Source organism: Acinonyx jubatus, chromosome F2, assembly GCF_027475565.1.
Source record: "Acinonyx jubatus isolate Ajub_Pintada_27869175 chromosome F2, VMU_Ajub_asm_v1.0, whole genome shotgun sequence".
Taxonomy (NCBI): domain Eukaryota; kingdom Metazoa; phylum Chordata; class Mammalia; order Carnivora; family Felidae; genus Acinonyx; species Acinonyx jubatus.
Window position 1 is genome coordinate 59,688,111 of NC_069394.1, and position 27,852 is coordinate 59,715,962.

The 27,852-nt window shown below is 37.4% G+C and overlaps 1 protein-coding gene across 4 annotated transcripts; it reads left to right on the forward strand.

Moving 5' to 3' along the window:
• The first annotated feature begins 649 nt into the window (after positions 1 to 649).
• On the forward strand, positions 650 to 27,586 carry CF2H8orf89 (chromosome F2 C8orf89 homolog). 4 transcript variants are annotated; one of them, XR_008292600.1, is made up of 7 exons: positions 651 to 968; positions 16,834 to 16,997; positions 18,773 to 18,914; positions 22,262 to 22,317; positions 23,533 to 23,669; positions 24,650 to 24,685; positions 27,288 to 27,387. XR_008292600.1 is itself a non-coding variant. In XM_027064381.2 (6 exons), exons 2-6 carry the CDS (start codon positions 16,874 to 16,876, stop codon positions 27,434 to 27,436), a joined length of 507 nt encoding a protein of 168 aa, XP_026920182.1. In that variant the 5' UTR covers positions 654 to 968; positions 16,834 to 16,873; the 3' UTR covers positions 27,437 to 27,586. The 4 variants fall into 4 exon arrangements, 3 of the variants coding, with proteins under 3 accessions (XP_026920185.2, XP_026920183.1, XP_026920182.1); XM_027064381.2 differs by lacking the exon at positions 23,533 to 23,669 and having other exon boundaries at positions 654 to 968; positions 27,288 to 27,586; XM_027064382.2 differs by lacking the exons at positions 23,533 to 23,669; positions 24,650 to 24,685 and having other exon boundaries at positions 653 to 968; positions 27,288 to 27,586.
• Positions 27,587 to 27,852: the final 266 nt, after the last annotated feature.

The following is a 27,852-nucleotide window of genomic DNA, read 5'->3' on the forward strand; positions in this document are numbered from 1 at the left end:
ATATAATTTGACAAAAGTATTGATGCTAAGATCCTACCGCGCAAGTCAAGGTGCTAGGCTTAACTGGGGAGAGGACACCTAACCTTTCACCAAAGAACTTAGACAAAGGACATATAGAACATGGAATGCGGGTTGCCATGGTGAGGGGACTGGGGGTGGGGGGTGGGGCGGGGATGACTGTCACTTAACCTAAGATGGGCTGGGCAAGTATTGCTGGGCTGTTTGAAAGTTCCAGACTCATCAATACACCGGAGAGCCTGGTTAGTTTGAATCTTGAAAATGCAACCCAGGGAACTGCGTATCACCAACCTGGTCCAGCCGCCCACTACCCACCCTGTCGATGCATGACACAACTTTTCGTGCCCCACAGACCTTGTGCCACCACTGAGTCCTATACACCTGGCCTTGTTTCAGCACCCTCCCTCCCACCCCTGCAGCTGTGACTGCAAAGGCGGTGGCACCGATAGTAGTTGTCGAGTGAGTCCTAGCGGCCTCCTAGCCGCCCAAGTGCTTTCCTGGCGCGGCACCCCAACTGTTGGTCCCTGCTACTGGGGCCGCGGCCGGTGACCTCGCGCGGGAGGCAGCCGGAAGCCCCTGGCGCCTGGCAACCGGCACGCAACGGGCGGGCGGGGCTGCAGCCACCGGAGCCGCAGGCCGGGCCGGGCGGGGCTGAGCGGCGGGCGTGCCGCGCTCCCGAGCGTCGCCGGGCTGCCCGACGCCGAGCATGTTCGCCCCGAGAGCCGAGCCCCTGAGAGCGACGGGCTGCCCGCCCCGCCCCGCCGCCACGGCCAGCCCCGCGCCCAGGCCGGGTTGAGCCAGGGGCTCGGGTCGGCTGGGGGCCGTCGCTGGCTCCCGCGCTGTCCGCTGCCCCCCTTGGTCCCGCCGCGGGAGCCTCAGACCTGGGCACCACCGCCGAGGTCCAAGCACGCGAAGAAGCCCCGCCCCTCCGCGGTGGATCTGTGGGGACAGTGAGTGCGGGCGATCTCCGGGGAAGCCCCGGCCGAGGGGCTCCGGGGGGGCAGAGGACCTTGCAGGGGCAGGGCTGAAGGGGAGGTAGGGGCCCAAGAGGTCAGCTGGTCAGGCCCCTTCCTGGGCAGGGGAAACTAGCCCAGCGAGGCTCGTGGGTCACTCCAGGGATTCTCTTGACGCACTTGGAGGGGAGCTGGCGGGTATGCGGGGGCTGAACGACCGGACCAAGGCTGCTGGGCGGGGTCGGGTGAAGCAGAGAGACAGGACGAAACCCGGGCACCGAGGACCGGCCTGCCGGATCTGTACGTGTCCACACTCCTCAAGCTCCGTACAGGCTGTAGCGTGGACATCCGTGCGTCAAGTGGACACGCCCTTACAGGGTGGCCCTCCAGCCCGCCCAGGATTTAAACTGAAGCGGGGCGAGGGAGAATGTGTTTACCCTCTGCCCTTGACTGCCACCGTACTTCCCTCACTTTCCCTCTTGCACCCCGCCCTGTGCAGCAGAGCTTGGGACGGTCAGCGTCTTAGCTCTGGCCCCGTTTTCACCGCCGATTTTGCTTTGTGCCATTTCTGATTTACCTGGAGTTTGTTGTTGGTTACTTTTTTCGTGGGCTAAAAATACTAGGAAAAAATTGTGCAATGTAGAGAGTCTGTTCTATTGTATGGGTCATTCTACCCTACAACCTTTTTGGGGTCATTAAACAAGAAAACGGAAGCCTCTGTCCAAAGAAATGCAATTTGGCCACCATTTTCAGGGTATTGTCCTCTGCGAAGCACAAGAATTCCTGCCCTGCTTTGACTTTATCTGCATTGCTAATGGTGAATTTAAATCGCCCTTTCCGGCGGCATTTCTTCAAAAATACTCCTGACATTTCTTTTTTTAAGTTCTTACATTTTTGAAATTACATTATAATACATTAGTAGTTGTCACTCGAACAGAAGTATATAGCCTTAGGAGATGAAAGCCCTCTTTACCTTTTCCTTCTTTCTTTCTCAGACTTCTTAGAATTATTTTAGTGTTTATCTTTCTACTCTTTTTGCATCTGTTTTTTCTATCATCATTGGAATCATATCTTTTGTGAAGTTGTCCTTTTCACTTGACATGTGGCAGATACCTTTCCTCTCAGTTTATTTAGGTCTGCATTGATGTGGTAGAGGTGATCCGTATGTAATTTATTGTATTGTAATTTACGTAACCATTCCTCATTAAGATTGGTTCCAATCTTTCCTTGTTACAAATAATGCAACGGTGAACATTCCCATACATGGGAACAGTTCTATAAAATGAATTCCTTGAAGCAGAATTGCTGGGTCAGATGTGTGTATGTAAAAAATTTTTGGTAGCATCTTGCCTTACAAAAACTCTTTACTAATTTATATTTCCATCAACAGACCATGTTGGGAAAAATCTGTGTTCATTATTATTTAAAAAAAAATTAAAAACATAGTTTCCACTTGCTGAATGTTTATCACATGTCCAGCACTGTGCTGAAAACTTTACATGCATTTTGAAATTTAATTCTCACTAACCCTATGAGAATCTGAGACACTGTTATTTTCTTCATGACCCTATAGTTATGCAGCCATTGAAGGGCAGAATCAAGATTAGCATCCAGACTCATTTTACTCCAATTAAATAAAATGTGTTCTTTGTTGGGTATGAATTCCTGGTCAGTAATTGACCGGAGAATTGTGTTTCATCGGGTTGTTTGAAGATTAAATGAGATCGTGCTTTTGGTGCTACAGTGTTATTAGCAGCTCTTTCCGCTCCCAACTCCTATAGAATTGGACACGGTACAGTGCTTTCGATGATTCTCGTTTCTCTGTATTGTCTGCCTCTCCAATCACCTCTCAGCCTTTTCTTTATCTTCCTCGTTTGTGTACATTTTAAGGAAATCTGGCTTTCTTCTCCCTCTCAAGTCTTCTTTGGCAACTTTAATCCAGTCTCTGGCCTTAATTCTTACTAGGTGAACAGATAACTCTTAAAATTTCTTCTCCCAACCAAAGCTACAGTCCTCAATTCCTACAATTTAGATCCAGTTTCCATAGCTCAGCCTGGATGTCCCACACTCCTTTTATCTAAAACTGAGCTCTCTGTTGCTCTCCACCCCCAGACTAGCAATTTCTCTTTGCATGTAATTCATAATTCTCTTAGTCACCCAAGTTCACAGTCTCAGTCATCTTTGACTCTTTTGTCTTTGCTGAACCTCCTAAACTCAATCAACTTGTATTCTCACTGTTGCTACTCTAATGTAAGCCCTCTGGCCTCTTTTTAGTATAGTAACCTCTTAACTTAGATCCAGTCTCTGCCAGATCAATCTTCCTAAAGCTTAGCTGTGAATTTGCCGCACCTCTGTTCAAAACCCCACCAGTGCCTTCCTGTTGCTCAAAGAAGGAAGTGCAAACCACATTGGCTGGCATTCAGATTCGTCTGTGATCTCCCCAATCTGCCATTTCTTTATCTCTCACAGCACCCCTGTCTGAACCCCCTCTGTTCTCCAGGGCATCTTTCACATCTATATCTTTTCCTGGAATGCCCATACCAACATTTCTGCCTGTCTAAATTCTATCTGAATGTCATTTTCTAGCTTTTCCAAGTCTTTTTGGAACTTCTATGTGAAAATACTATCTGCCTTCTTTTAACCCTCCTGATGTGAGATAGCTATCTCCCCTCAGGCTGCAATGTCACACTCTGCCTTCTCTTACAGTTGTATGAGTGGCTACTGTTTTTCCTTTTGGATTGGAACTTCTGTGAAGGCAGAATCTCTATTTAGTTCATCTTCGTATTTGTCATGCACATGGCATATTGATTCGCACATAGTACATGCTTAGTATATTTGAATAAGCGAGCTAATAGCGTCACACTTGGGCATGTATTAGTCTGTTGCTAGATATGATGACAAACAGACCTCAGCGTTTTAGTGACTTAACATGCAAAAGTTTATTCTTGCTCACCTAGCAATTCCAAGGCAGGTATTCCTGGTCAGCAGGCAGCTTTCTTCCAATTGGTTGCAGGACCCAGACTCTAGCATTTATTAACACTTCCCTATTATGTCACTGCAGTCAGCAGAAGGGAAGGGGGAAGGTACGGAGAAAGCGGACCTGCTTCTTAAAAGCTTCTTGCAGAGAGTATTACACATTACACTCACTCAAGTTCTGATCACAGGGAGGTAGCCATTTCTCAAAAACAACTCTATTCTCTGGAGGAGCAAGAGTTTTAGTAGACATTCCACCTTCTGTGTCACAATTTCTACTTAGGAAAACCCGTGGGACTGCGCTTGACCATCCCTCGCTCAAAACAAAAGCAAGGCTCCCACTTTCCCAATCTGGTTAGGTTAGCAAATGCTCTCTGTTGTACCACAGAAATGAAACACAGCTTTATCATCAGGATTTATCATCATGGGGGCGCCTGGGTAGCTCAGTCAGTTGAGTGTCTGACTCTTGATCTCAGCTCAGGTCATGATCTCACAGTTCGGGATTTCAAGCCCTGTGTGGGGCTTGGTGCTGACAGAACAGAGCTTGCTTGGGATTCTCTTTCTCCCTCTTTCTCTCTCTCTCTGCCCCTCCCACACACTCTCTTTCTCTCTCAAGATAAATAAATAAACTTAAAAAGAAATGTTTGTCATAATGAACTATAGCTGCTTGTTTACTTTGTTCCCCCCAACATGCTATACGCTTTTGCGTCTTCATCATTTTCGTATTTTAGCTCCTAGAACAATGACTGGCATTGTGGATAAATAAATAACTAGCTTTCTCACTGAATCCACAACTTGTCTTTATGTTCACTTGATAAATATTTTGCTTTAAACAAAGCTAAAAATAATCTTACCATCTGCCCTTTGATGCTTGGGTTATTTTCAGCCTTTTTTCTTTTCAGTCTTATTTTCTATTATAAAAAAACGCAGGATTTGACATCCTTGAAGATAAATATTTGTATATATCAATGATCCTTCCTTTAGGATAAATACTTGGAAGTGGAGTAGATGGGCCAAAAGTATGTAAGATTATAAGAACATATATGTTGCTAGATTGCTTTCTGGAAGTATTATACCCATACATACACTGAAACTTTATGAGACCACCTGTTTTCCTTGAGCCCCATCTTACATTGTCTACTATTAGAGAAAACTCCTTGCCATTTTGGTTGGCAGAAGCCGTAGCTCATTATATTATTTTGCTTTTATTTGAGAACTAGTGAACTTTTATTGACCATTTGTATTTTTTTTTTTTCTGAAATGAACTATGTGTTCTTTAGTAAATACATTTTCTATAGGGTCATTTTCTTTTTCTTTTTTTCTTTTTTTTTTAAATTGAAAAAATATTTGGTTTTTATTTAAGAGACAGAGGGAGAGAGAGATGGTGCCTGAGTAGGGGAGGGGTAAAGAGACAGAGACACAGAATCTGCAGCAGGCTCCAGGCTGCAAGCTGTCAGCACAGAGCCCGACGCGGGGCTCAAACTCACAAACTGCGAGATCATGACCTGAGCCGGTTGGTTCCAATTGGTGCCATCCACTTGAACTATGGCAGGAAAAGAGTTTGCTGTTAAACCCTGCCAAAGTTGGACGCTTAACCAACTTAGCCACCCAGACACCCCTTTTGTATTTTTAAGTATCTTTATATATAAAAGAAATCAAATTCATCAGTGTTTTTATGTCCTCATTTGAAAAGTTATGGGAACTTCTGAGCAGTGTGGCAGAATGAGCTGACAGGGAAGGGACTCCATTGTATTTCAGTATATTTCCAATGCTGGGTAAAATATAATAAGATAATTTATGGAAATGTAGCTGAGCTAGAGACCATGGGAAGGAAATCCCCAGGTGCCACAAATGAAGGAATGCTCACATAGGAAGCCACTGTTGAGCATCTGCCGAAAGCTGGAAGTCACAAAGGAGTACTGTTTCAGTTACTATGACTGCATCACAAATTTCTCCAAAACTTAGTCGTGGAAAACAACCATTTATTGTGCTCAGGGATTCTGTGGGTCAGGAATTCGGACAGTGCACAGCAGGGACAGCTTGGCTCTGCTTCATGATGTCTGGGGCCTCAGATGGAAGAATTGAAAGCTTGGGGCTAGAATCACCTGCAGGCTCATTCATTCCCATGTCTGATGGTTGATGCTGGCTGTGGACTGAGACCTTAGCTGTGCATGTCAGCTGCAACCTTATATGGTGGCTTCTTCTTGTCACCTGGCTTCCTTACAAAATGGTGGCTGGATTTCAAAGGTGAATATCCCAAGAGAGAGCCAGCGAAAGTTCTATGGCCTTTTATGCCCTAGCCTTGGAAATCATGCAGTGTCACTTCTACTATACTTTATTGACTCACAAAGTTAGTTTCAGGGAGGGGGAACACAGACCTCACCTCTTGAAGGAGGAATGTCACTATCACATTGAAGGAAGAACATGTAGGAATAGACATGTTTTAGTGCATCCTTCTTTGAAAAATACAACCTGGTACAGACACTGAGATGATAACTAGAAAAATGCCCCCTCATTGGCCTGAGGAGGTTACAAGGAAGCTTGCCATCCATTTGAACTATGGCAGGAAAAGAGTTCACTGTTAAACCCTGCACATAGACTCTGCACAGCTTCATACCCACACAGCTCAAGTCTGGTGTCTGGTGTCACATTACCACATGCTTCAGAGACCACAGTCCAGGAAATTGACATATTAACTGGTCTGGCACCTCCAAAACCCAGGGCGAGACAGAGACTAATGGAAAACTCTGTATAGCAAAGTTCTCATAGCTCAGGGAATACTAGACTCCTATAAATAGCAATCTCTTTAAAGATGAGCTCACAAAGTTTACAAATTATATAAGGAAATAAGCCCCAAAGAAGGAGACTTGGCAGATACAGGAAATGGGAGATGTAAACCACCAAACTGAATAGAACATCATGGGAAAATAGTTAAATTTGTAATATTCAAGGAGACGAAGGCATGGAAACCATAAGGCAAGAACAGGACAGTATGAAGAAAAAGAGGAGAGGTCTAGGGTTACAGCTTTACCCCAAAAGGAAAAGAGGAAGAGAGGAAGAGGTGTTGAGTCAAGCTGTACCTCTCATACCCAGCCATTACTTGATTCTTGGCCTATGATAATAATCATGATAATTATGATAATAATAGCAGCCATCACGTGTTTCTGCATATAAAGACACCTTTACTGCAGTCTGAACTGAAGGTTCGTTTTTGAGAAGTAAAGCAGCATACTAGGCATTTAGCTAGATGCTTTTTTAAAAATACCTTTAAACTTCACAATAACTCTGTAAGGTAGAGCTTATTAGTTCCCTAGGTAGGGAGACTGAGGCATGGAAAGTTTAATAAAATAAATATTTTTCCCTATCCAGGAATAGATGACAGGAATAGGGATTATATAGGTGGATAGGATGTATTGTAAGTAAGTTGCTGTCAGAAAAATGGCACCAATAGAATTGCTTCACTCAGGGTTGGCACACACCTTCAATTTGTAAAAAAACAATTATCTGTGAAGTATAATAAAGCAAAGAACAAAAAAAGAAGATAAGCCTGTACATGTGTGTATTATACATATTTAATATATTTAGGTTCATTGCAGTTAATATTCTTATTCACGCTTATAATTCTCATTTTTGGTCGGTTGGGAACCTTTTTAGGTTGATGACTAATGATTATAATCTTCATTGATAGATTACTAGGTCTCTGGAATGGCAGTATGTTCTAGGCTCGTCTTGTACATTTCCTTCCACAGACCTGGAATCAGCTATTTCTTCAAGAGGCCCTGGTTGTCTGTGGCTTAAAAAAAATTTTTTTTTTAATTTAAATCCAAGTTAGTTAATATATAGTATAATAATGATTTCAGGAGTAGAATTTAGTGATCCATCACTTACATACAACACCCAGTGCTCATCCCAACAAGTGTCCTCCTTAATGTCCATCACCCATTTAGCCCATCCCCCCACCCAACACCCTGCCAGCAACCGTTTGTTCTCTGTATTTAAGAGTCTCTTACAGTTTGTCTTCCTCTGTTTTTATATTGTTTTTGCTTTCCTTCCCGTATGTTCATCTGTTTTGTTTCTTAAATTCCACATATGAGTGAAATCATATGTCTTTTCTGACTTATTTCCCTCAGCATGGTACACTCTAGTTCCATCCATATTGTTGCAAATGGCAAGATTTCATTCTTTCTGATCACCAGTAATATTCCATTGTATATATATATACCAAATCTTCTTTATCTGTTCATCTGTCGATGGACATTTGGGCTCTTTCCGTGCTTTGGCTATTGTTGATAATGCTGCTATAAACATTGGGGTGAGTGTGCCCCTTCAAATCAGCGTTTTTGTATTTGTGGGTTTTTTAAGTCACATTTTAATTATTAGGTTTAGTGGACAGAGATAGAAAACAGTTTTTTTGTCTTTTTTCTTTTTTAGATGAAAGTCTTATACTTCCAATTCGTAGTTGGGACTTCAGGGTTTTTGCTTAATTTTATTGATGTTAAGTCTGTATCTTTTTCTTCCACTCTAAAAATCCTGGTTCCCATCAGCACCAGTATAAATGTTCATTTACTCAACCAGCTATCTTGAACTATAAAGTAGATACTATATATTGAGGGCATTGGAGCAGTGAGATAGAAGTGTATGGGGGTCCCTGATATCTTGGCACCAAAGCTTAGGTGTCTGGCCAGGCTTTTATCTGAGGAAAAATCTTTTGTTTAAGCACATATTTTGGATTTTCTAAACTTTGAAGACTGAATAGTATAGGTAACTACTATGGATTTCCAATTTTTAAAGGATTAGTGTATGGCAAATGCATTTAATACCAACATGTTCCTGAACTTACTGTTGTCTTTGATACAGAAGACTTTTCAGAGTATTTTTCTCCCTCAAATGTTACCAAGAATGTCAACAGTTATTACTGTATTGTAGAATTGTGAAGATCTCAATTGTAGTATATTATCCTTTTTTTTTTTTTATTTTTAGAAACTGGTTTTGAGGGAGTGAATAAATTTTTATGTCTACTTAATAGAATTAAAAGTTGTCTCCAACACATATTTTATATAGGCTATGATGTAGTGTTATGTATTGAATTTTGTCCCCCACCCCAAATTCATATGTCAAAGTCCTAACTCAACCTCAGAATGTGACCTATTTAGAGATAGGATCTTTACAGAGGTAATCAACTTAATATGAGGTCATTAGAGTGGGCCCTAACCTAGTATGACCAGTGCCCTTATAAAAAGGGGTAATTTGGACACAAGATATGTACAGTGGGAAGGTGACGTGAAGACAAAGGGAGAGGACAGCCTTCTACAAGCTGAGGAGAAAGGCCTGGGACAGATCTTTTACTCACAGCCCTTAGAGCAACCCAACCCTATTGACACTGATTTTGAACTTCCAGCCTCCAGAACTGTGAGACCCTAAATCTCTGTTGTTGAAGCCACCCAGTCTGTGGTACTTTGTTATGGAAGCGCTGGCAAACTTATATGTATTCTTGTTTTTTTTGCACTGTTTCCTTATTCTGCCTGCTGTTGTTTAATAGAAACATTTTTTTAAAAAAATCTTTGATTGTAAAAGGCAGATATTTTTGATTCTCACTCCCCCATCTCCTCCAGGATAATGCTTCATTAGTTCTTTTCCTCTTTTGTATTTTCAATCTCTCCTTTTTGATTGTCTTTATCCTTAGAGGACTATACTCGTGCTCAAGAGTCTCCCACATTTAAATACAGCTCTTTTGGCAGTATGTTGCTCTCTGATGAAATTGGTCATCACTTCCTTTTCTTTTCCTTTTTTATTTTATTTTATTTTTTTTAATGTTTTTTTAAATTTATTTTTGAGACAGAGAGAGACAGAGCATGAGCAGGGAAGGGGCAGAGAGAGAGGGAGACACAGAATCCAAAGCAGGCTCCAGGCTCTGAGCTGTCAGCAGAGAGCCCGATGCGGGGCTCGAACTCACAGACTGTGAGATCATGCCCTGAACTGAAGTCGGACACCCAACTGACTGAGCCACCAGGCACCCTCCTTTTTTTATTTTTAAAGTTTATTCATTCATTCATTCATTCATTCATTATTGAGAGAGAGAGAGAGAGACCACAGGAGGGGCAGAGAGGGAGAAGGAGAGAGAATCCCAAGCAGGCTCCACACTGCCAGTGCGTAGCCTGACGTGGGGCTTGAACTCATGAACTGTGACATCATGACCTGAGCCAAAGTCAAGAGTCAAACACTTAACCAACTGAGCCATCCAGGCATCCCACCACTTCCTTTTTCTTAAAACTCTCTTTGCCTTTGGTTTTTATTGGCACCCCTTACTTCGTTCTTCTCTTTTGCCAGTCCTTTTTGGTCTTCTCTATGGTCAACAGATTCTTCTTCTGTCTTTCAAATATTAGTTGCCTTGGACTTGCTCTTATTCTTCATAACTCTTCACTTGTACACTCCACTCACCCTGGACAGCCTGATCTGTTCTCAAGGCTCTACCTGTGCTGATGCCTACCAAACTGAATCTCTTGGTTAACCTCACTCCCACCTCTGGATATCCCCTGCTGTGAATGTCACACAGGCACCTCAAACTCATTTTATGCACAAGTGAATTTCTCTTCTCACTCACACTGGTTCCTCACCCCATCTTCCTAACTTTGTGAATAGTACCAGTCATATAGAGTCCCCAGGTCCTCTTGATGTCACCTCATTCACCTCTACCCAGCTTGGCTTTCAGTCTGCTGTTTCTTTGGTTTAGGCCTTCACTACTAATGGGTTTTGAATGACTAGATTTAGGAGAAAAGAGAGGTTGTCGCTGTTGCCTACCAGCTTTCTATTTTGTGCCATCGAAGGATGGCAATGTCATGCACTATGTTAGGGAATACTGAGGGAAAGAGATTTTGATGGGGTTAACATATTTTGAGGGAAAATATCTAGTAAGTAGTCATTTATATGTGCCTATTGCTCAGAAGAGAGGCCTGAAGATACAGATTTAGGATTCTTTGAAGAATGTCAAGGAAGACATTGTCACTCTGGCCATACTTAACTGCTTGCATTCCTTGTATAGAGCACTCTTTTTGATACCCCTGTGTCATCACCCAGCAGTGACACTCTAGAGTGCCCTGACCCACTCCCCCTGACCTGGATTTGGCTTAAGACTTAGCTTAAGGGTCATCTCCTCAAAGCCTTTCCTGAGAATTAACTACTCCCTTTGTGTTTCCACAGCACCCCTTATGCACCTTTTAACTTGAGATTTACTTTTTACCCAACACCAATATATTTTCTTTCCCACTCAAAACTTTTTGATGGATTTTCAGTGAACCTAGAATAAAATCCAAACTCTTTATGATGTATAAAGCCACAAAATATCTGATACCTGCTCTCTCTCCAGCTTTATCTTATTCCCCTCTTTGTTGTAAGCCATATATGTAATTTAAAATTTTATAGAAGCCACATTACAAAGGTAAAAAGAGACAGGTGAAATTAATTTAAATCATCTATTTTATTTGATTCAGCATATCCATATATTATCAACATAAAATCAAAATAAAAATGATTAATGAGATGGTTTACATTCTTTTTTTTCCATTCAAAGTCTTTGAAATCTGCTGTGTATTTCACACTTCCAGTACATCTCACTTCTGACTAGCCACATTTCAAGCGCTCAATAGCCACATGTGGCTAGTGGCTACTCTATTGGACAGCATAGAAATTGGATCTTTTTCTCCTTTAGAACATGCCAACCTTATTCTGGCTTTGGGCTCTTTGCACTCACTGTTCTCTTTGCGGAGAATTCTCTCCCTCCTTACGTTTTCTCTGAATATGTCTGCTTCTGGTCCGTTTGGATCTCTGCTCAAGACCACCTCATCTATATGGTCTTCCTTAGTGACCCAGTCCAAAGTACTTCCTTCCCCTTGGCGCATTGCCATGATGAACTATAGTCAATCCTTAATATTCATGGATTCTGTATTTGCTAATTCACCTACTCGTTAAAATCTATTTGTAATTCGGAAATCAGTAGTTGTGGTGCATTCCCAGTCACTTGCGGACATGTGCAGAGTTGTAAAAAATTTGCGTTGCCTGACATACACTTTGCCACTGAGGTCGAACAAGGTCATAGTCCACCTTCTTGTTACAGTGTTCATACTGTAAGGAAATGTCCTTTTCACTATCTATTTAGTGCCATGTGTTTTTACATGTTTGTGCTTTTTTTGGTGATTTGCTAGAAGTGTAGTGCTGAAGTTCTGTCTGGTGTTCCTAAGCACAAGAAGATGATGCTGTGTCTTATGGAGAAAATACATGTGTTAGATAAGCTTCCTTCAGGCATGAGTTATACTGCTGTTGGCCATGGGTCTGATGTTAATGACTCAACAATATATATTAAATAAGGTATCTTTAAACAGAAACACACTAAAAAGAAAATATTGGTCAGTTGACGAAAATGTTGTGACCAGGGGCTCACAGGAACCTAATTTCATATTTCCTCTAGGAGCAGTGGTTCTATATCTGCTACTTTAGCGTTTATGGCAACTTTATAGGACATAACTATTGTGAATAATAAGAATCAGCTATACTTTAGTTGTATTTTATCTAAAGTAAACTTTATTAATTTCTTTGCTCATTTAATGTCTGTCTCCCCTTACTAAGCTTCAGAACAGAGACCTTGTCTGGTGCCTGACGTAGGATTGTCATAAATGAATGAATAGATGAATAATGAATAATGAACAAACATTTAATTAACATGTCCTTCTAGTTCTAAGCTAGGTGATAAAAAGATAATCTTAATTTAAAAAAATATTTGGAATATTTTTAATACAAAAAAAATGTTTAAACACAACCATGTTTTGAGGTGCCTTGAAAATATAGTAATTGTTTTATAGCTGTTTTAAACAGTTAGTTTATCTCAATCCTGAGTCTCCTTACCATTAATTTGCAAAAGCATTTGTTTTGAGTGAGTTTTTATGGTCTGCCTTAGCACCTAATTAAAAAATCTCTTTCTCTGTGAGGTTTTTCTATCAGCCCTTTTTATTTTTTAATTTTTTTTAAAGTTTATTTATTTTGAGAGAGAGAGAACATGTACACAAGCAGGGGAGGGTCAGAGAGAGAGGGAGAGAATCCCAAGCAGGCTCCTTGCCAGCAGACACACGGCTCAGACCCACGAACTGTGAGATTATGACCTGAGCCGAAATCAAGAGTTGGATGCTCAACCAACTGAACCACCCAGGTGCCCCACTCCTTTTTATTTTTTAAGACTTATAAAGTAACCTTAATTTTTCTCCCTCCACTATAGTTGGTTATGTTTTGAGGAAACATCGGATCAAAAATGTGTGTGTGTGTGTGTGTGTGTTTCCCAGCACATTCCTTAAGTTGTACATTCTTGCATCTGTGGGCTTTTTTACTCCTTTTAATTAAGGAAAATTTCAAACATAGACAAAAGACTGTAGAGATAATAGTATGATGAACCCTCTTGTATTCATTGTGTGAACCTTTTTAAAAATACTCCATGTTAAGAAAGTTTTCTCTTAACCTGGTTTGAAAAATATCCCAAGAGGCATTTAATTGTTAGTCTCTGGTTGTTTCTTCTGTCCTGATAGAGAGGTTACTAAGAAGAGAAGGAGGGTCTGCCTTGGGGCTGAAAGAAAACTCTCTGGTCATTTTCACCTTTACAAGTAAAAGGAGAAAGAAGGACTTAGAATAGAGTATGGACTGTGATTCTAAGAGTCTTTTAAGACTTTGAAAATTATAATTTACTCCATATTTGTCATTTAAAAAAATTTTTTTTGATTAAAATTTTAGTTAACATACAGCGCAATATTGGTTTCAGGAGTAGAATTCAGTGATTTATTACTTACATATATTTTTTAACATTTTAATTTTTTTGTGGTAACATGAGATTTACCCTCTTAACATATTTTTAAGTGTAAAATACAGTATTGTTGTCTATAGGTACAATGTTGAACAGCAGATCTCTAGAATTTACTCATCTTGCATAATCGAAACTTTATACCCACTAATTAGCAGCTCCCCATTTTCTCCTCCCCCCCAACCCCTGGAAACTACCATTCTGTGCTTCTATGAGTTTGACTATTTTAGATACCTCATATAAGTGGAATCTTGCAGTATTTGTCTTTCTATGACTGGCTTATTTCGCTCAGCAGAATGTCCTCAAGGTTCATCATGTTGTTACATATTTCAAGATTTTATTCTTTTTCTGTGGCTGATTAATATCTCATTGTGTATGTATGTGTGTGTGTGTGTGTGTGTGTGTGTGTATATATATATATATATATATATATATATATATATATATACCATATATATATATACCACATATATATACCACAGATATATACCACAGATATATATACCACATATGTGGTATATATATCTCATTCTGTATGTGTGTGTATATATATATATATACCACATTTTCTTTATTCATTCAGGTGTTGATGGATTTTTAGATTGTTTTCACATCTTGGCCATTGTAAAGAGTGCCAACAGTGAGTATGGGAGTGCCGGTATCTCTTCGATATTCTGATTTCAGTTATTTTGGGTTAATACCCAGAAGTGGGATTGCTGGATCCTAGGGTAGTTCTACTTTTACTTTTTGAGGAACCTCCATACTCTTTTCCATAGTGGCTGCACCATTTTGCATTTCCACCAATAGTGGACAACAGTTCCAATTTCTCTACATCCTCATCAATACCTGTCTTTAAGAAAATTTTTTTAGGGCGCCTGGGTGGCTCATTCGGTAAAGTGTCTGACTCTTGATTTCAGCTCAGGTCATGATCTCGAGGGTCATGGGATCAAGCCCCACATCAGGCTCTGTGCTGACAGTGTGGAGCCTGCTTGGGGTTCTCTCCCTTTCTCTGTTCCCCTCCCCTGCTAGCACTCACTCTCTCTCTCTCTCTTAAAATGAATAAACATTAAACAATTTTTTTCTAGTAGCCATCATAATAGGTGTTAGGTGGTATCTCACTGTGCTTTTGATTTGCATTGCCCTGATGGTTAATGACATTGAGCATCTTTTCATATACCTTTTGCCCATTTGTATGTCTTCTTTGAAGAAATGTCTATTCAAGTCCAAGCCCATTTTTAACCAAGGTTATTAGTTTTGTTTTGTTTTGTTTTGTTTTGCTTTGGAGTTATATATTTTGGATATTAGCCCCTTATCAGATATATGATTTGCAAATATTTTCTTCCTAATGTTTTTCTCCAGAGGTTTCCTTTTCACTCTGTTGATTGTTTCCTTTGCTATGCAGAAGCTTTTTAGTTTTATGTAGGTCCCACTTATCTATTTTTTGCTTTTATTTCCTGGGTCTTTGGTGTTATATCCATAAAATCCTTGCAAGATCAATGTCATGAAGATTTTCCCCTATGTTTTCTTATAGGAGTTTTACAGTTTTAGGTCTTAGGTTTAAGTCTTTAATCCATTTTGAGTTGATTTTTGTACATGGTGTAAGGTAAGGGTTCAGTTTCATTCTTTTGCATGTGGATAACTAGTTTTTCCAATGACATTTGTTGAAGACATTGCCTTTTCCTTATTGTGTACCCCTTGGTATCCTTGTAAAAGATCAGCTGACTGTATACATGTCGATTTACTTCTGGATTCTATTCTTCCCGTGGTCTGTTTTTTCTAACAGTACCATATTGTTTTAATTACTTTAGCTTTGTGATATATTTTGCAATTAGGAAGTTTGATGCCTCCAGCTTGATCTTCTTTCCAAGATTGTTTTGGCTATCTAGGGTCCTTTGTGAAGCCATATGAATTTTTGACTTGTTTTACTATTTATGTAAAAAATGCATTGGGATTTCAATTGCATTGAATCTGTTGATCATTTTGGGTAGTATGGTTATTTGGACAAAATTAAGTTCCAGTTTATAAACATGAGGGATGTCTTTCCATTTGTTTTTGTCTTTAATTTTTCATCACTGTTTTTCAGTGTATAAGTTGTTCTCTCCTTGGTTAAGTTTATTCCTAAGTATTTTTTTCTTTCTGATGCTATTGTAAATTTGGTTGTTTTCCTAATTTCCTTTTCAGATAGTTTATTGTCAGTGTATAAAAGTGCAAGTGATTTTTGTTTATTGATTTTGTATCCTGCAACTTTGTTGAATTCCTTTATTTGTTCTATCATTTTTTTGGTGGAGTCTTTAGGGTTTCTGTCATCTGTATATAGGGATGGTTTTACTTCTTTTCCAGTCTAGATTCCTTTTTTTCCCTGATTACTCTGGCTATTACTTATAGTTGAATAGAAGTGGTAAGAGTGGTCATCCTTGCCTTATTCCTTACCTTAGAGGAAAAGCTTTTGATTCTTCACCATTGATTGTGACATTAATTGTGGACTTTTCATGTATAGCCTTTATAATGTTGAGCTAATTTCTCTCTATTACTAGTTTGTTGAGATTTTTATCATGAAAGAGTGTGGAATTTTATCAAATGCTTTTTCTGCATCTATTGAGATGTCATGTGATTTTTTTTTTATCCTTTATTCTATTAAAGTGGTATATCACATTAATTTTGGGGTGTTGAACCATCCTTGCATCCCAGAGATAAGTACCACTTGGTTATTGTGTATAATGGTAATATATTTGAGAGAGTCCTAAGCATTTTATTGTCTTGTACACAATAACTTGCCATTGGACTTCAGTTTTTTTTATATTGCTAAATATCTGTGACCTAGGGTTTGAAAGAATTCATTAAAATGTTTTAAATGACTCCTACTATCTGTTTTAGCTACATTATTAAAGGCCTCTTACTTTAAAATCCCAAGAATATGTATTTACATGCTATAAGTGAACTTTTCTTGTAAGTCTATGTTAGTATTTACTCTGCATGATGGAAAACAAATTAGAAAGAGTATTTATCTCTGCAATACTTTTTTTTTTTGTATTTTGTGTCCTGTATCTGAAGCATCATCTCACTTTCATCAACACTGCTGAAAGAAGAAGAAACAATGCCAGTGTTATCCCCTGAAATCAAATTTGATACTTCTAATGTCACCAGAAATTCCCTTGACTGTTTTCTGTTTGAGAGTAGTTGGAGGAAAGCAGTTTTGGAAACACAAAAAATGAAGAAAGGTAACTTGTTTTTTTACAATTATTTTGCTGAAGAAAATATAACAATAGTGCCTTCAATTTACACATGTATTTTTTTTAAGCAGTCGAGAGACATAATTTTTGTAACATTTATGTCAGGATAATATCCTGAGCTTATGGAAAATAAAAATGGAAGCAAATTAGAATTAATTTACTTAATGTAATTCTGTAATCATGATGGAAGCAAATTTTGAAGAACTACTTCTCTTGATATCAGTGCAGTAATATCTCCATTGAGTCATTCTACTTTTCTTAAATTGTGTTTGTTTTTAAGCACCTCAAGTTGGTTTTTATGTTTTAAGAAACCCAAATCTCTGACAGCACCTTTTTGTATTAGTAATTCTAACCAAAACTTTGGTTTTTGTGAGAGTTATATGGAAAGTATCTTATATTCTATAGATGCTCGATAAAGACTGATTTGAGGACTTTTGATATGTGTATGAATGTATTAATAGCTTAATTTTAATTTATATTTCAAGTTATAATTGTATTATCTTATTTATCCTGAATTCTGTCTTCAGCTTTATAAGTAGAGATGTAATTCTTCAAAATCACAAAATTCAAACTCCCCAACCCATTTCATCACTCCTGGTTTTGAATGTGTTGCTCTATTTCTTCAACGTTTTCACTAGATTCCCATTAAAGATACTTTAGTTTATCTGCCCTTTTATACCCAAATCTAATTGCTGAAAAGAAAATTTGTATGTTTTTTGATCAGGAGAAGCAATTTTTTTTTTTCCAAATGAGAAAATATCAAACGTTGCAAAATAGCATTTGGAACATTTACTATAACTCCAGTCCCATTAGATACTATTTTTATTCCTGTGCTAGACTTACTTAGTAGGGAAAGCTTAAGGGGCATCTGGGTGGCTCATCAGTTAAGTGTCCGGCTCCTGATTTTAGCTCAGGTTATGATCTCAGGGTCAAGGGATCAAGCCCCGCATCAGGGTCTGCATTGAGCGTGGAGCCTGCTTGGGACTCTCTTTCCTGCTCTCTCTGCCCCCCCCCCCCCACTTAAAACAAAAAAAGAGAGAGGGGAAGTTTAAAAACCAATTCTCAACATTTAATTTAAAGATCACCCGAACCTTTAATTTCTTAATCTGTTTTTTTTCCATTCATTGCCTTCATTTTGAAATTGTGTTTTGTTTTGTTTTAATAATTTGACAGTGTCTTTGTCCAATTTAATGTGAGGTCAATAGGAGAAGCAATCTTGATGCTTCAGTGTTAGTGTTCCTAGATTTGGTATGAAATTTTGCAGAGAGAAAATTAAAATCAATGCCTGAAGTAAAATTCATTTATCTGTCATTGCTAGCTCAATAATCATGTATTTATACCTCTTACTTTACATAAATGCAGGAAGGTAGAAAGATTTAAAATAGCAGGTAATATAAGAGTCTTAAAAGTGCTTTTAAACTCTATTTCAACATAAATGTCTCTAATATTCTGGAAATTATAATTATATAAAATAATGAGGCAGGGGACAGTGACGACTGGGAGATCCATGAAGCTGTCCTTTTTCCTTATTCTACTTCTTAATCAGCCCCTTAATCATCTCTTCCCTACAGTCCCTATAGTAGGAGTTAAAAGGTATTCTCTTGGGAAAGACAGTAGATAAATTACAGTAGCTTTATTTTTCTCTACTTAATGACTGATTTAGTATATTGTATTATGTGTTTTAGTATGTCACAAAAGAAGACATTTCATGAAGAAATAATATAGTTGATTATGATACTATTTTTAATTTGAATACACCACAGCATTTGGTCTAGAAGAGCTCAAAGAATGTGTCAAAATGCCATATTTACCAGGACTGCAAAGTTGCCAAAAAAGTGTAAGTTCAAGTCCACTGGAAGTTCATCCAAGACTGCTGCATACTAATACCAAGATGCCTCCAGTCAGGTACACCATTTCTACTCAATTCTCTTTCATTTAACATTTATTTGTAGTAACAGCTAAATGTAGAGGTTTCCTGGCTAGTGAATTTAATTCTTTCTTGCCCACTAATATTTTTTTTCATAAAAGATTTAATTTTTTAAATCTAAGGTAGCAGTTTTATTCAGTTTGACAAGTAGGCACTTTTCTCAGTTTTCAAGTGACATTTCCTGAAAGGATTTAAGGAAATCTTTTGAAAGTATTCATTGCCCTAGAATAGATTGCCTATGAGAATATTGGGATTTTTCACAATGAAAATAAATGAACTCTTTGCAATATTTTGTTTATAGTTTGACTGATGTAGTGTGAGGGGAGATTCTAAATGAGATGTCAGCCTAATGAAAACCCTGCACTGACTATCAGAATGGAGTTTGTCAGCCAGAAAAGTCCCATCCACTTTGAATATTGGTGTTTAAAAACATTATCGTAATTGCCTTCCTTTTCATAAATCAGACTGACTGACATACCATGAAAAGAAAACCCCTTTCTCCGAAGGGATCTATAGTAAGACAGTCTCGTACTCTATTTTGTTGCTGCTTTGGTTTATTTATTTATTCATCAGGTATTTATTGCATGTCTAGTACTTGTTCACTCTGCCAGCCTGAAAAAGACAAAGCATTTATAGTCGTCTGTGTTGTTACTCTCTTTAGGGGAAAATTTATGTTTTCATATTCTTTTCCTGCTATAGTGTGCTTTAAAGTCAGCTAGTTATATGTAGCACACAAATATTGAAGTCTTAGAATATATTTCTTGAGCTTTCCACTAGTGTTACTGTTCTTGCTAATTACTCTTGAAATAAATTTTGGTCATATAAATGGAGAACTACAATATGCTAAAAATGAAAAGTTGTGCATTATTTATGAAATTATGAAAACAAATAAGAACTTTGAAGAAAATTTGGAAAAAGAAAAACAATGCTTTGATAATATACATATCCTCACATATCCATTTTTATTATCGGCTGTTGGTTCTCTTTTCTTCCTCATTTTCATGGACTTTTATTTTAGCTGTGATTTTAGTGTACTTACAATTTTTTACTCTGCCTTTTTAACTTATTATCACATATATTCACTTTTTCAGGTCAGTGCATAATCTTCAGACGATCCTTACTGGCTACATTATATCCCACTGATAGATCCATGGTTTATTTAACCATTTCCTATCATTGTACTTACAAGTTGCTTTGACTTTTTGGTTTCCTAAGTAATATCACAATGAACAACAGCATACATGAAGCTTTTCCCATCATTTTTAATATTATCTGAGGGCGGGTTTCCAAGCTATAAAAATATTAAAAGCAAAATTACTCTTTCTTCCATGAGTCAATGATGCAATAAGGCAGATTGAGGGATAGTGGAAGAGAAAGAGTAAGCTGCTAATGGAGTAGATAATGGGAAAAGAGGAGGAATGGCAGGGATAGAAAGGAGAGAGGCTTTTGGAAACATGAGTAAAATACCTGCTTAAGGACAGTGAGTTTCCATCTTTACTGACACACCTGTGTCCCTAACATTCACCTCACTCTTGTCATTTTCATCAGGAGCCCCAGGGCCCTTTGAGGAGGGTGTAGGACTGCCTCTGCCAATGGACTTTTCTTGGTACAGACCAGTCTTGTTACCCTTCTTCCAATGCATATGATCCATCTTTAAGAAACTGGAAGCCCCGAAAGCACTCCTTGTATTAGCCCAATTACCTCTTAATTTTAAGTCTTCATTTTACTTCCTACTGTTTTCACTCTATTTCAGTTTTTTTTTTCTTCCCATTTGCAATTTAGCTGTCTGTGCAATGACTCCTCACCATTTTACATGGACTCAAGTGTGAATTTATGTAGTCAGTGAGAGATCATTTCAATATATTAAATTCATGCTATGACAAGTATCCTTCATATACGAAGTACAAAAATGGTGACTTCGTGCCATCATGTTTATGAAGTGCTTGGCAAACGTAAATGTTAGTTCTCTTCACTGTCTTTGAAACAAGTGTCTTTATTTTAGCCCTTCTGGTGACAACCTGTCGAGTTGCCTGCAAGTATTTTATTCTCCTCTGCATATTGCACAGTGTCCTGTGAGGGAACAGCCGTGGCAAAGCAGGAAAGTAACTCATTTTTCTTTGTCTTGTGTACAACCCCTTAATACCTTGTTTCCCTCCATATGAATATTTGTGAAGATTTGTTTTTAAAATGTGGATAAAACTTTGTGTTTTCAAATTTCTTTAATTATAATCATACATTTTCAGTGACTTTCAAGGCACACTCTGGTAATATAACTGATAGCAGTAATCCTAGAGGTAAAGGGCATCTAAAAGTTCTGGCTGACTTCTAAAGTTTAATATAGTTACAGGAAGTTTGCAGTTCGCATGGATTATCTCCCCCACAGCAGATTCAATCATGACACACTTCCTCTAATAACCCACTTGTTATGTAGGTCTGTTCCAGTAGGAACAAAAGTTAATTAAGATAAAATTCAGATTTTATGGTGATTAATAGGTAAAATGTGCACAAATAAGTGATAGTTGATGTTTGGCATATCTAGATACTCTCTTAATCTAATCTTGACTACCTTCCTCTTAGCATTCCCTGAATCATGATTAGATAAAGTTAAGATAAAAATAAGATAAATAGCGGAGCCTGGCTGGCTCAGTTGGTTAAGCATCTGACCCTTAGTTTTGGCTCAGTTCATGATCTCATAGCTTCGTGGGTTCAAGCCCTGCCTGGGGATCCACACTGAGTGTGGAGTCTGCTTGGGATCCTCTCTCTCCCTCTCTGCCCCTCCCCAACTTGCGCTGCCTCTGTTTCTCTCAAAATAAACAAATAATTAATAAACTTAAAAAAAATAAGATAAATACGGGGAAAGTTAGACATAACACTTACCTACTGGTAAAATTTATTAACAAAAACGGACGGATTGAGTTGGTTCATATCTGCTTCTGATTGGATTAGTTACAATAGAATGAATTCGCCTTCTTTAATGTTTATTCATTTTCCATGTGATGTCTTTCACCAAGTGAGACAACTTCTTATCTCTTACTATGTATTTTAAATTAGTGTACTCTGGGGCGTCTGGGTGGCTCAGTCGGTTAAGTGTAAGGGTCCAACTTTGGCTGAAGTCATGAGTTCAAGCCCCACATCTGATTGTTTGTTGTCAGCACAGGACCTGCTTCCTATCCTCTGTCTCCCTCCCTCTCTCCTCCTCCCTGTTTGTGCATGCTTGCTCTCTCTCTCTCTCTCTCTCAAAAATAAGTAAACATTAAAAATTTTTTTAAAAATTAGTGTACTGTGGATTTATATAAACTTATTTTATGAAGATATATAATTTTAGGACAAGGAAGACTAAGGAGACATGCACTGTAGTACCAATTCAGGAGAAACCAAAGGGTAAGTTGGCTCATTTTTTTTCTCCTACTACATGTAATAGGTTGTCTAATGTTTATATTTTTAACTTCCTTTCTTTCCACTGATTTAATTGCCTTGTTCTGTTAATGCTTCTTTTAAGCTTTGTCTATTTTGTAAACTTAGTGGGTGCTATGTCCCATGTGCACATACCTTTATTATCTCAGGACCCTGGGATAGGCTCTCACCATCTCTCATGTGGGCCATGGCATAGCCTGCATAGCATTTGAGTTTCTGACTTTTGAAATTTTTCAAAGCTGTGGCAATGTGATGCTGAGACACTGAGTGTAGTTCCCCAGGAAGAAACTTGATGATGCCACTCTCACTGTTAAGGGTGCAGGTTGCCTCCAAAATGGCTTGCTGCAAAGCAAACACTGAATGCTATTTCTGTTTTTACCTTTTTAAAATAAAAGTGAAAATCTTTATTGGACTTCTTTCAGTTAGCAAAAACAGGTACTAATGTCAGTGTTTCATAAAAGTAAAGTGGCTTAGTATGAACTTTTGAAAGGCTGGGGAATACCTGTATTATATAGCTGTAAAAAAGGAAATCCTATTTGTTGTGACAAAATGGTTAAATCCAGAGGGCATCATGCTTAGTGAAATAAGCCAGACAGAAAAAGACAAATGTTGCATGGAACTTTTTTCTTACTGGAATCAATCGCTTATATGTGGAATCTCAAGGGGGGAAAAAAAAGCTCAAGTATATGGAATAAAATGGTGGTTACTAGGGTTTGGAGCTGAGGCAAATGGGGAGATGTTGATACAAAATTACAGCTCTGAGATGAATAAGTTCTGGGGATCTAATGTATAGCCTAGTGACTGTAGTTAATAATACTGTAATGTAGACTGAAATCTGCTAAGGGAGTAGATCTCAAGTGTTCTCATCTCCTTCCAGAAAAGGTAACTATGAGAGGTGATGGATGTGTTAATTAACTTAATTGTGGTAATCATGTAACGATGTATATGTATATCAAGTCATCATGTTGTATACCTTAAATATATACAATTTCTATTTGTCAAATATACTGCATTAAAGTTGGGGAAAAAGTGGAAAACAACATCATAGGATTAGTAAGATGAAAGGTCATTAGAAAATACCCAGTTAAAGTGGAGGGAGAAAAAACATAATACTGAACAGAGTGTGCAAGTCATTACATGACAAGGTAAACCTGCTTTACTTGTGTGTAATTCTAATTCCAGAGTAAGAGGAGAGAGAGTAGGACAGGAACACTATTTACATACTGACTGATAAGCTCCCAAATTGATGAAAAATACAAAGGCACAGATACAAGAAGTTCTATGAATCCTCAGCAGGATAGAAACAAAGAAAACCACAGGTAGGCACATCATAAGAAAAAGACTAAATTAAAACAAAACAAAACAAAACAAAAAACCCAAAAGAGAAAAAACAAATGTTACTTTCAAAGGAGCAATGGTAAGATACACAACTGACTTTAAATGTAGACAATGGAAGCAAGAAGACAGTGGAATGGCATTTTCAAGTGCTAAAAGAGTAACTGCCAAACTTGAATTGTATTCAATTCAGTGAAAATATTTTTAAAAGTAAAAGTGAAACAAATACATTTTCATTCAGATAGAAGTTAAAAGAATTTCTTTTCTGCAGAGCTTCACTAAAAAATACTAAGGGAGTAATGATACAAAATGAAAGTACAACTTGGGAAAGAATGAAAAGCAGTAGCGGTAGTATTACGAAGTTTAAAAATATATGTAGAAATAATATACTTGACAATAGTAGCACAGAGGTAGGAGGGGCATATGTGGAGTTAAAATATTGTAAGATACTTGCATTATCTGGAAAATGGTGAAATAACAAACTTAAAGTAGATTGTAATATATCAAAGAGACATGTGATAATCTGGTAACCACTAAAAGAACAATAAAATAATACAAGTAACAAGCTAATAATAGAAAGGGGAAATATGATAAATAACAAGAAAATACTTGATCATTTCAAAAGAGGACAAGAAAGGAAAAAAGGAACATAAAACACAGGACAAATAGAAAACAACTAGTGAGATTGAAGATTTAAAGTTAAACATTAACAACAATTAGATATAAGCAGACTAAATATTTCAATGAAAGAACAAAGTATCAGACTGAGAAAAATAACTATATGTTGCTTACAAGAGGCATACCTTAAATTTAAGGGCAAGAAGGATCAAAAGTACAAGGATGGAAAAATATAAGCCATGCAAACACTAATAAAAATAATTGTATAGGTACACTAATATCAAACAAAATAGACTGCAAGGCAAGAATTATTATTTTAATATTGATCCAATCATTTTAATTTTAGGATTTATAAGGCATTCTAATTCTTCAATCAATTTTGGTAAGTTATATTTTCTAAAATTTTTTGCATTGTATAGAATTTTTCAGATACATTGGCACAAATTTAGTTTTTATTCTATCTGTACTATCTATCTCTTTTTTTTAAGATTTTATTTTTATTTATTTTTATTTTTATTATTATTTTTTTAAGATTTTATTTATAAGTAATCTCTGCATCCAATATGGGGCTCACAACTACAATCCTGAGATCAAGAGTCACATGCTTTACCTGTTCCTCTTTTTTTTTCCTTAATGTTTATTTTTGAGAGAGATAGTGCAAGACACAGCACGAGCCAGGGAGGGGCATAGAGAGAGGGAGACACAGAATCTGAAACAAGCTCCAGGCTCTGAGCTGTCAGCAAAGAGCCTGATGCAGGCCTCAAACTCACAAACCGGGAGATCATGATTTGAGCCAAAGTCAAATGCTTAACCGACTGAGCCACCCAGGCACCCCCAACCTTTTCCTCTTTTTTAATGTTATTTCTTTGTGCCTTCTGCATTTTTTGATTGCTCTTATGAGACTTGTCTCTTTTATTAGTCTCTTCAATCAAGAACTTATCTAAAAACTCTTTCTTATTGTAAATTTGTTTTCTACTTCATTGATTTCTTCTCTTTTCTGTATTAGCTTTTGTCTTCCATGTTCTTTGGGTTTATTATTCTCCTAATGTATATCTTATATCTAGCTTATTAATTTTCAAGCCTTCTTTTCTGACATAGAGATTTTGGGTATAAACCTCTGCATGTATAACTTCTGTTGCATTGCACAAGTTTTGTAATATTTTATTATTTAGTTACAGATATTTTAATGTTTATTTTGATTTCTTTTTTGACTGATGAATAATCTAGAATGTATGTATAAATTTCTAAGTATTTGAGAATTTAAAATTTATCTTAATATTGACAACTTTCAACTTAACTGCAATTTTGAAATTTTTTGACATTTGCTTATGGTCTAGAATATAGTGCATTTGTAGCCAGAGGTTTTTCTTTTAATGCTTATTTATTTTGAGAAAGAGAGAGAGAGCAAGCAGGGGAGGGGCAGAGAGACAGGGAGACAGAGAATCCCAGGCGGACTCTGTGCTGTCAATGCAGAGCTGGACGTGGGGCTTGAACTCACAAACCGTGAGATCATGACCTGAGCCGGAATCAAGAGTTGGAGGCTTAACTGACTGAGCCACCCAGGCACTCCACCAGAGTTTTTCTAAGTGTCAAGTTCATTGTACTGCTAAGAACGGTATCCTGATCATATTCTTCCCCTCTACTCTATCTCTTTGTCTGTCTCTGAACTTTCTATTTATGTTATACACTCAAATAACAAAACAAACCAAAAATAACAACCATACTGGATAACTGTAGATAGTTTTTCTGATACATGACCATTTGAAATTAAGTAGTAGTATTTTAAAACAGTTTGAATCTGTATATTTTCAAAGTTTTATATATTTTGTAATAGAAGTATTTATACATAGTTACATATTTAGAGCAATATGTAGTATTTGCATAGGAAGTTTGATTTTGATGAATCTGGGTTCAAATCCTTTGCCCTTGGGCAAATTTTTTAGCCCTGGTAAATCTTCTTTTTATATCTGTGGTCCAAGATACTACTAGTTACCTATTTTATAGTGTTGCATGGATGAAATAAATGTAAAGTACTTGGCCCAGAGAGATCATTCAATATATGTTATCTATTACTATTATTACTACCACTCTATAATAGAAGCTTGAGTAATGCTGTTCAGTTAGTGAATGATTATTTTACTTTACAATTTTGCTATTTTACTAAACTTAGCATTTATGAGAAACAGCATATTTGGAGAAAATAACTTGATGAGCATATAAGTTATGAAACAAGTTAATTATTTATGGAGATTGTGCCTTTTGCTTTGGAATAAATTCCACAGCCATCCCATGTTTTAAGAAATACATAGTCAGGGAGTGCCTGGGTGACTCAGTCAGTTAAGTGTCCGACTCTTGATTTTGGCGCAGGTCATGATCTCATGGTCATGGGATCAAGCCCCATGTTGGGTTCTGTGCTGACAGCACAGAGCCTATTTGGGATTTTCCCTCTGCCCCCCCTCTCTCTGCCTCTTCCCTGCTTGTACACATGCATGCATGCTCTCTCTCTCAAAATAAATAAACATTAAAAAAAAGAAGTACAGACTCAGATTTAGTTTTATATGATTAAATACAAACATATAGGTTGTTTTAGTTAAATATTTTTTGAGATGATGTAATATCACACTCACTTTAGAAGGTAAACACTTTCTATTGCTAATTCAAAGAATTAGCAATATATATATCAAAAACTAGTAGCAATATATCTATAAATATATATATAGATATATATATCTATCATATATATCTATATATAGATAGATACATCTATCTATCTATAGATCTATATATCTATATAGATATATATAGATATATATATATATATATCAAAAACTATAGCAATATATCAAAAACTAGTAGTGTTTAATGGTCATTTGAGAAAGAGATTATTTATTTATTTATTTATTTATTTAGAGAAAGAGATAGTTTAGAGCATATCATTCCATGCACTAACTTAACTTTAATAGCTGATTTCTTTTTCTTTACAGGTTCTGGTTTCAGCGATCCTCTTGCTGGAGCACCATCTCAATTCTTACAGAGACTTTCCAAAATGGCCATATTAGAGTATGATACCATTCGTCAAGAAACTACTAGAAGACCAAAAAAGGGCAAGAAACGAGACCTGCGAGACTGCTGATAAATATCACGTGGTATGATGCTTTCTTCACTGATATGTAGGGTTTATATATTTTTCCCTTCTTTTTCCTTTTTTGATATGCGATATGATGTGCAATGATTTACATAAAAATGGAAATGTAAATAGGAAATAAATGTTTTATGTAATATACGGAATTGTTTGTATTTCATTAACAACTACAAAAAAGAAATTTAAGTTATGGTCTATAGGAACACAGCATAGGAGAAATTACATTCCACGAACTTCATGCACATTGATTGTGTCCTTTGACTTAATTTGATACATGTATTTTGAGTGCCTATCTGCACAGTAAATGACTTTGCAGGGAATTTCAGAAAGATTCAAGACAGAGTGAATCATTATTGGGGTTAGAAGATGCCCAATACAAACCCCTCCTTTTCCCTACTAGAGTTTAA